The 9649-nt window shown below is 54.3% G+C and overlaps 1 protein-coding gene across 1 annotated transcript; it reads left to right on the forward strand.

Annotated features, from left to right (window-relative positions):
* The first annotated feature begins 7011 nt into the window (after window positions 1–7011).
* LOC136460956 (uncharacterized) lies at window positions 7012–7961 on the forward strand. The gene is made up of 3 exons (XM_066460467.1): window positions 7012–7257; window positions 7405–7759; window positions 7849–7961. The coding sequence occupies exons 1-3, from the start codon at window positions 7012–7014 to the stop codon at window positions 7959–7961; spliced, it is 714 nt and encodes a 237-aa protein (XP_066316564.1).
* Window positions 7962–9649: the final 1688 nt, after the last annotated feature.

The following is a 9649-nucleotide window of genomic DNA, read 5'->3' on the forward strand; positions in this document are numbered from 1 at the left end:
TGTGCAAACAATTTACATATCTTACCATGATATAGCAATCTTGATTTATCATAAAAAACATATCACCATCAATAATTAGAGGAGAGAGATGGCACCCCCTTCCTCCGCTCCGACGGCTGGCGCACCGCACCGCTGCCACCGGAGCCTCCTCCCGCCCAGACCACCCATCCAACAGCCACCACCAACACCAACACCAACACCATGCCCGCCACCACCACCGCACCTGCAACCGGTATCGGCCCCACGCCACAAAATCCCAGAACTCTGCTAGCGGCCCCAAACTGCACTACTCTGCCGCGACGGGAGCAAGCTCATGGGCGCGTCAAGTCCAAGGAGGCCAAGCCCGGAGTACAACTGCAGGAACATCTCCTCCGCAACTTCTACAACACCATCATCCCAGGTTCCATCTCTTCCTCGCCCCCCGCCTACATCTGGTTAACACCCACCTTCAGATCGCAAGTTCAATCTTTTCTTCGTCCACAACGCCGTGCACTACTGCCTGGTTGCTCCTCCGGGTCGCCTGTCTGTCCGTCGCGTCTCCGAGTGCATTTTTCATGTCCGAGTGTCGTGTCAGAATATTGCAAACTTGCTAGTCCTTCAGGGTCGCCTTTTCTTGGGGTTGACGGTGTTGCTCCTGCACTCGTCAATGGCGGTGGAGGAGCGCTTCCAGCGTCCATTCCTCTGGCTGAGGATTTAGCAGTTATTGCCCAACCACCTGAGTACCCCAACTCTGAACACGGACACAACCACTCGCCCGCGCTGGGCTCGACACGGTGTGAGGATCAGGACTAAAGTTCAGGAGGTGTCACGTCTGGTATCACATCGGGTGTTATATGGGATGTTTGGATACTAATAATAAAACTAATTACATAAGTCGTGACTAATTTACGAGACGAATCTATTAAGTCTAATTAATCCATAATGAACACATGTTTACTGTAGCACCACATTGTCAAATCATGGACTAATTAGACTTAATAGATTCGTCTCAAAAAATTAGTCTCAATTTATACAATTAGTTTATATTTAATACTTTAAAATAATGTCCAACATTCGATGTGACAAGAACTAAACTTTAGAAGTTGACCTTAACTGCTCCTTCTCACGGCCAACGGTTTACTCCAGTCTCACCTGGTACAGTTCTGCTGGAAGTCAGCTGCTGCCCACGCAGGGAGCAAATGAGCTTCTTGTTGCTACCGGCCCAACTGTCCCGCATTCACGCACACAGCTGGATGGTTTCAATGCTGCTCCTTCCACCGCGCCATTCAACCCCCAACCTTCAGGCCATTCTATCCCCAGCTGTCCCAAAAACCTCGCCTGCCAAGCCCCCAAAGCCTCTCACCCACACTAACGGGTGCTTCCGCTGCCTTGCAACTGACCACAAGGTCAGCGAGTGTCGGGATCCCATCTGCTGCCGCAATTGTCGAGGCTCGGGTCACCGGAGCCCAGAATGCAAGGTGCCGCTCGCCCGTGCCCTTGTTGCCTTCCGTCACCACGAACCCGCTGTCCCACTACCTGCCATGCGCCGCATCGACCACGCCGTGCTCTACTCTCCGCGCACTGCTAACATGTCCGCCCGCCCACCGTCAACCCCTCCCAGCTCTCTCCTTGGCCCATATGGGCCCTTCAACTGTGGCAATCAGCAGCCTCCGCAGCCCCACCACTTGAACCTTGAGTACCCGCCGCCAGCCTTACTGCGTCGCCCTACGCCCAGCAACAACAACAGCTGGCCCTCCCAGACCTCTTCAAACGCCCAACTGCTGGGGCTAGCCACCACCCTAGCTTAGCTGTTCACCAGGTGTCGGTGCGAAATTTGACCAACAAGTAAATATTTGTAGTTTTACCATTCGTTATGATCGGATGTGGCCTAGCAGTCAATGACACAAGATTTATACTGGTTCAGGCAACGTGCCCTACGTCCAGTTTCAGTTGATCGGTGACTTTATTCCTGAGCCCAGGTGCTCGAAGTTTGTTGTGGGGTTACAGACGAGTATGAATGAGAAGGGGGGTGTTAGAGGCCCGGTCGGACTCTGAACCGAGTGGCCGAGAGTGACGGACGCTCTGACGTGCGCTAAGTATTAGAGTGTATGTTCTGTGTCGCTATCGAGTGCTTGAGCTATTGAGCTATTCGAGTCCTCAGGTTGTAGAGTTCTCGAGTCGTCTAGCGTCCTTCTATTGGGAGAGAGCGCATCCCCTCTTATAGGTGAAGGGGATGGCCATACAAGTTAGAGAGAAAGGGAGAGAGTGCGTACTTGTGCTACCTAGTCTTGTTGCCCACGCTATCGGTATGAGATGGCTGCCAGCGTCCACAATATTGTTTATGCCCAGACATGTCTGGCAGGCTCTACCGTATTCGCCTGGTACGACAAACGATGGTGCCCACAACACTGTTTATGCTCTGACGCGTCTGGAAGGATGTAGAGTGTTCGTTTGTCATGGCCTGGTGGCACCATCCAATAGGTGCGCTGGGTATGGCAAGGTACGGTCATTGGTATTATGGTTGACTTGAGCGCCTTTATCTTATCTGCTCTGCCTGCGCCCTAGGCCCACACCGAGTGGGCGTCCTCGGTCCGTTGCTCCTAGGTGGCCCCGGTCGTGTCGGTCGAGAAAGAGCAGCGAGCAGAGGTCCGACGTATCCTCGATCGGAGAAAGGAGGTCGGACGAGGCGGACCCCGTGACCCAGAGGTCGGGCGAGGTGGAGCCCACGTCCTAGAGATTGGGCAAGGCGGAGCCCATGACCTAGAGGTCGGGTGAGGCAGAGCCCCCAACCCAGAGGTTGGCCCTTTCTATCCCTCACTCAAAAGGTGCTCGGAGTGGTTGTCGAACCCATCGGTGGGCCAACCTTCGAACTCCTGGGCCTAGATGGGCCATAGGAGCGTTTTTAGCTCCGTATCCCTCTTTCCTGTGATGGGACGTGGCCCGTTCGGGGAGGCCCTGGTCGGAGGTGCCGGTCAGGGAACGGATCGGGGTCTTGTCCTGTTATTGTGTATCTGGGCTGGCCCAGGTGTGTGCTATCGTTGCGCTGCCTGCTGGGCTGAGTTTTGTAGGAAAGCAGGTCCATTAGGGACCCCGGGTTTATGAACCCGATAGGAGCCCCTGAGCCCCTTTGGGACTTCTAGGAAGTCATGAAGGGGCTGTTATTGGAACTTCGGTGTTTTCCTCCTTGGTTTGTTGTACCGCGTAGGGTAACCAAATAGGATTTAGGCAGTCAACCTTCATTTGGAGGACTGGCAAAGGCCGTGGAGGTGCGCAAAGTGGATATAGGCACCCAACCTCCATGGGGAGGACTGGCGAAGGCCGCGGGGGCGCACCGGAGGGATATTGGCACCTAGCCCCTAAGGAGGAGACTCGCTGGTAATCTGTTTTTCACCGGGTGCGCACGAGCGCACCGGGTAGGTGTAGCCCCTGAGCCTGCAGCCGACTAGGGAGTCGGTCGAAGGCTGAGTATCTTGGTACTCTTTTTTGGGGTTGCGAACTCTTGTGTCTCTTCTGGTCGGGGTGTTCACCCATGTCCGTTCCAACCATAACCTATGCAGTCAGCTGGACTCCCAAGTCAGGGTCTGGTGGCCCAAGCCCCCAAGCCTTGTCAGGCTCGATAGGGGTCGGTCGAGTTTTGTGTGTCACCCATCCGTGGTTTCCATTACTAGAGGGGTTGAGCTAACGTCGCTTGCCTCGAGTGATGTGCCCAGTGAGCTCACTAACGGGCATGTCTGAGTGGAATCCAGGTCCATCATTCGTAACGGGGTCGACAAAGCCCTCATGTGGCATTCCACTGCTCCTTAACCCTCCTCCTGGTAGATCCCCAAGCTATTCCGAAGACCAACTCAGGTGGCCCACTGGCCTCCCCTCGATGGAGATTCTGTGGGCATGGCTCGAGGTATGCATCAAACAAGAAGGTCGAGATGACCCTATCTGCTTCTGAGTAGATCGGGCGAAGGCCGCTGGGGCTCATCTACATTTTCTCCCCTGGCTTTGTTTGACACGAGGCGACCTAGAGCCCTTCACGGGCCAGCCTTCGAACCCCAGTCGGTCGTCGCTCATATCGAATGAGATGACTACCACTTCGTGCCGTGACACGAAGCGTTGTGGTGCAACAATTGCATATGCAATGCTTGGATGTATGGGATGAATGTATGGATGAATGCATGCATAAGAATTGATGAATGAATGCTCATATACTGGGAAAGTAGAATGGGGGTTGTTAAAGTTACCTTGATGGCTTGAGTGACAGGTCCGGGGTGCTCCTATCGCATATGTTCGAGTGGGATCCGTATCCGTCATTCATGATGGGGTCGGCATAACCCGCAAGGGGCATCCCACTGCTCCTTACCTATCTCTCCGCAGCCGCCCAAGCCATCCGATCGACTCAAGTAACCCGTTGGCCTCTCCTCGATGGAGATTCCATCGGTGGGCCCCTCCAAACCCTGCCTGAGAAGGTGGAGGGTCATTTGCCTACGGTTGCGCCTAGTTTCCTGTGCCCAGGTTGCAGTAGTGGTGGGCCCTGCCCAGGCCATGCCCCATTAGCCAAGAGACATTTCATGAGGCAGTCCATGTCCCATCGGCCAGGGCCACATCCCACCGCACGCCTTTCCACATTAAAATAGGGGGAAAGGAGAGGGTTTTCCTCTCGTTCTTTCGCCTTTCTTCAACCGCTGCCATTTCTCCTTCCTTCTTTTCGCTAAGCCTATTCGTGTGCTGTGGCGGTTTCTAGGAGAAAGGAGGGTAGGGTGAGGGAGAGGAAAAACTCATAGATTCGTTCGTAAATCCGAGGTGCGATGTCGAACTAGACGCCTTCTAGTGTGGATGAGGAGGTGCTGGCCGCCTTCACCGAGAAGGGGCTGCTCCCATCGAAGGAGGTGGTGCATTGGAGGGCTCCTGCACCGAGGGAGGTTGTTCCGCAACCCCGGGCTGATGAGGTCATCTCCTGCCTTGCCTTCCATGAGCACGGGCTTAGGTATCCAGCGCATTGGTTCCTGTGCGGGCTCCTCACTGAGTGGGGCCTAGATTTCCAGCACCTCAACCCGACTGGGGTACTGCACATCACCAGCTTTGTCACCATCTGTGAGGCCTTCCTCGAGATGGAGCCACACATGGACATCTTCCGGCAGATTTTCAGCGGGCGAGCCTTGTCTGAGGGGAAGCCACCCAGAATCACATCGGTTGGGGGGTTTGCCCTACAGAAGAGGCCAAAGCCGTTGGTCCCCTACCCGCATACTCCCCCTATGACTCCAACCGGAGGTGGCATAGTGAGTGGTTCTACATTAGGAACCTAGCGGAGGCACCATTCCTGACGTTCACTAGGGAGAGGCCAGAGAGGAGGGAAAGCTGGTCATGGCATCCCGCCCATTGGCAGAACAAGCTAGAGATTATTGAGATGGATTTTCAGAGGCTTGTGCGACATGGCCTCGATGGGTTGTGGGTCTTCCATACCTTCTTCCGCCATTGGGTTGCCTTGTTGGTGGAGAGAACACGGCCGATGTGGGAATACTCTAGCCCGATGGATCCCAACCGTGCGTCACCGGAGGAGTTGTCAAAGGATGAAGTCTGGAGTCATCTCGATCAGGTGCTGTAGTTGAGGGATGAAGACTCCCTCAAAGGGACGCCCAGACCCTTCCATGCAGCAAAACAGTCCAATTTGGTATGCTTTTTCCCATGACCTTTTCCTTCTTATTTTGATGTTTGGATCGATTTTGAGTTGCCCATTTCGAAGGGACTCACAGGCTATAAATCCTGACCGCGTCTTCCGAGAGGGCCAGAAGGTGTGGTTCGGCAAGCAGCCTAGAGGGAGGTCACGCTTGCCAAGAAGAAGAAGAAAGCCGAGAAGGCCTGGAGGAGGTTTGATAAGGAGAAGGAGATCAATCGGTTGGTCTAAGGTGGAGAGAGCTAGAGCGACGTGGAGGCGGAGCTCCAGTCGGAGGAGCCCACGGAGATGGGTGATGACCCGAGTTCCTCAGAGGACAAGGAAGATAGGGGCATTGCTGTGACCTTGGTGGAGTGCCATAAGCCTGCTGCTACACCCATCCACGATGGGCGTGATACGGAGGTGCACGGCAACGTTCCTAAGTTGAGGAAGCATGCCGCAAGTGAAGACGCCGCCCTCGAACGAGAGGCAAAGCGGGCATGGTCGTCGCGCCCTTCGGAGGCATCGTCGGCTTCGCGGCCCCCTACTCCGAGTGTGGCGGAGCACGCCGGTTGGTCGGGGGGACGTGATCATTCCCCTATGTCTCTAGGGTCAACACATGTGTGCGGCCCCCAACAGGGAGATGCCCCGCCAGTTGCTCTAGTGGTTTTGCCATGAGCAAGCGGTCATGGCCATTCGCAAGCCGATCAGGGACCGGCTAGGTCGCCTCCTCCCTTGGTTGATGCTGGGGAGGCATGACCCCTGAGTGATCCTTGTCCGGTTGGCTCATCGTCAGCCAGTCAGGGCTTCAGGGTTCTACTACTTTCGTCTAGGTATGTATTCATGCTTCCTTTTGTCCTCATAGTTGAGTTTTTGAGTGTGACTAACCTACGCTTGTTTGACAGTGACTAGGGCTTGGTTGGACTCGGGATTTCCCTACCTCCCATGCAAGAAGAGTGGAGACCCAGCCTATAGTGGGTTACGACGAGCGGCGGGGGAAGTAGGTTGGTGGTGGTGCGACCTTCCTTAATGGGGGTTGCATCTTCTCGACCAGTCATGAGCATGGCGGTAGTGGTAGAGGTGGTGATGGCGGTGATCCCTGTGGTGACAATGGAGGCCAGGTCCCACCCTTGATGGTTGTGGATGAGGAGAGGAGGGTAGGTGGGCTCCCCATCTTGCCCAGCAGAGGAGCGCATGGTTCACGCACCTAGTCAGAGCTGGAGGGGTCCGGAGGAGCCATGGCTAGGATGGAGGTTGAGCAACCACTGACAAGCCATGGAGTCCTGGTGGCGGACATCCCCTTTGATGGTGAGGAGGATACTGGGGTGGAGCCGCCAGCCATGCCACCGTCCTAGGAGTTGGTGATGATATAGTCGTCGCTTGATACTATGATGGCTGGATCTTCTAGCATGTTGGGGGTGACCCACGAGCTGGTGTGGCCTTGCCCCGATGAGCTAGGAAAGGCTTGGTTCATCCTTCACGATGAGGAGGAGGTGAAGCTTTGGCACCTGCTCAGGGAGAGAGGGCTGTCGATGGAGTTCGATCTCGCCCTTACCAAGACGAGGCTCAAGGAGGCCTTGGAGAGGGTTGAGCTCATCCATCAGGCCATGAACGTGGACCTACCACACATTGCAGAGGTAAGTTTTCTATGTTCCTGGTATTGTTTTTGATTCCTTGGCATTTAAACAGTTGTCTCAGCATGCCTGCTTCTTGTCCCGTAGGACCTAGAGATGATGTCGATCCACAAGTCCTAGTTTCTCCTAGAGGGGCATGGTCGGATCTAGCAAGAAGCAGTGGTGTTGCAGCAGGTCGACGAGCTCAGGCACCAGCTGGAGTCCACCCGCCATGAGTCCCAAGACCAGGCAGCCGAGGCAATGGGAGCACAGGCAGCGAAGATGCGTGCAGTCGAGTGGGCAGCTGTTGCCGAGCAGAAACTCGACATGGCGAAGGCCCACTTGGTGGAGACCGAGATGGCACTCGAGAAGTCCCTAGAGGCTCTAGAAGCAGAGCGGAAGGCCCAGTCGGACACCGAGCGGGAGGTCATCATGCTCCAAAGGCAGATGCTTGGGGTAGAGGAGTCGAACACTTGGCTACTCAAGAGGGTGACCTGGCAAGAGGAAGGCCTCTCCATTCTCGAAAGTGCCTGGCTCAGTACGTACCTATTCTACCCTCGGTTGATGCCTTGAATTTTTCTTTTCCTTGCTCCTAAATTTGTCGTCCATTTCCAGAACTGGGTGGAAAGATCGGCTCTCTGGAGCAAGAGTTGGAGACGGTCAAAGTAGCGATCGGTCGGGGCGTGAAGGCGCTAGCCCAGTCCCTTGAGGAGCAACATGCTCTCTAGGGAGAGCTCAACCAGATTCGCAACATCACGTAGGTGGTGGTTTCCAAGGTGTTCGGATCGGGACCAAGCACTAGTACACCCGCCGTCCAACTAGTGGAGGTCCTGAATGAAGTTTGAGCGCTCATCTCTGATAGCTTGTTCTACGGGACGTCGGGGGTGCTGACCTCAATGGCGACCCACTACCCCGATCTAGATTTCACTACGATCTACAGAGGATATGCCAATGGGTGGAGCGTAGACGAGATCCATGCGCTGGGGGAAAGTTTGGTGCCTCATGCATAGATGGTTGTTGAGTAGGTCACCGCGCAGTGGGTGATGGAGGATCGCTATTCGACTGTGGCCATAGACGTGCACTGGGAAGATGTCGTCCAACCTATGGAGGCAGCAGAGGCTGGGTCGGAGGCGAGCATCATCCTAACCGCAATCGAGCTGAGCGTCGTCGTCCCGACTACAACCGAGCTGCCTTCATCCTCGCCAACCGCACCATTAGCCGATGCTGCCGAGGGGCCATAATATAGTTAGAGTAGAAATAGTCAGTTTATGTAAAAGATGAATTCATGGGGGAGCCCCCGTGTGAACAGTTATCATTCATAAATATTTTAAGTTCGTTTTTGTGATGAAATCACTTGTGAGGGGAAGCTTGTCCCATCCGCCCTTGTTTTATCCTTGCGTAGCTTTGTTTTTGTCCTTTTTTCGCACCTACCTGTTGACCCATAGGTTGCAACCTTAAGAACTTAGGTGTGGCCCGCAAGGCTCAGCTGCTTTTAACCATAGGTCGGGGCGGGGTGTGATCGATCGGGAGGCTAAAAGCGAAAGTTACGTAGGGTAATCAAAGGAACACAATGCCCTTTTGTTTGGGCAACGCCATTTTGTTAGGGTGAAAAGTGTTACTATATGATAGTAAAAAGGGGTGGTATCGCACCCCCCTAGAGCCCTCGAGCAACCTAGGCCAACAGTACTCGAGCTAGGGTGCTGTAGGAGCAAGCACTAGATGGAAATAAATGGTAAGACTGAGCTTTAGGGAAAGAAACAACGTAACTGTTTGATGTTCCATGTGTTGGTGAGAACATTGCCATTGTCGTCCTTCAGTCAGTAGGCACATGGTTAGATCACCTCATTCACTGTGTAGGGTCTTCCCCATGGTGGAGAGAGCTTATGTTTCTCCTTGGTTGACTGGGTCCTCTAGAGTACGAGATCACTGACCTCGAGGATCCTCCCCTTGATTTTTCTTTCATGGTACCTGCGGAGAGTTTGATGGTAACGAGCGGAGTGGATGATGGTCATCTCATGAGCCTCCTCAAGCAGGTCGACCGCATCCTACTGAGCCTCTTCGGCTCGGTCTCAGTCAAAGGCCTTTACTCTTGGGGCACCGTGATCGAGGTCAGAGGGCAATACTGCTTTGGCTCCATATGCGTGGAAGAAAGGGGTGAACCTATGGACTAGTTTGGGGTCATTCTTAGGCTCCAAAGGATTGTTGGGACCTCTGCAACCCATCGCCCAACATACTTTTTCAGTCGGTCGAAGATGCAGGGCTTGAGTCCTTGGAGGACCATGCCATTGGCCCGCTCAACCTGACCATTAGTACATGGGTGTCCAACCAAGGTCCAATCGATCCTAATGCCGTATCCATAACAGAAGTCTAGGAACTCCTTCCTGGTGAAGTTTGTTCCATGGTCGGTGATGATATA

The sequence above is a fragment of the Miscanthus floridulus genome, chromosome 1, assembly GCF_019320115.1.
Source record: "Miscanthus floridulus cultivar M001 chromosome 1, ASM1932011v1, whole genome shotgun sequence".
Classification (NCBI taxonomy): domain Eukaryota; kingdom Viridiplantae; phylum Streptophyta; class Magnoliopsida; order Poales; family Poaceae; genus Miscanthus; species Miscanthus floridulus.

Excerpts from the sequence above, each read along its gene's own strand:
- LOC136460956 (XM_066460467.1), top strand. The coding sequence starts at position 7,012 with ATGGCTGGATCTTCTAGCATGTTGGGGGTGACCCACGAGCTGGTGTGG. Across the intron at positions 7,258-7,404 it reads ACCTACCACACATTGCAGAG|CAAGAAGCAGTGGTGTTGCA; the intron begins GTAAGTTTTCTA and ends GGTCGGATCTAG. Across the intron at positions 7,760-7,848 it reads AGGCCTCTCCATTCTCGAAA|AACTGGGTGGAAAGATCGGC; the intron begins GTGCCTGGCTCA and ends GTCCATTTCCAG.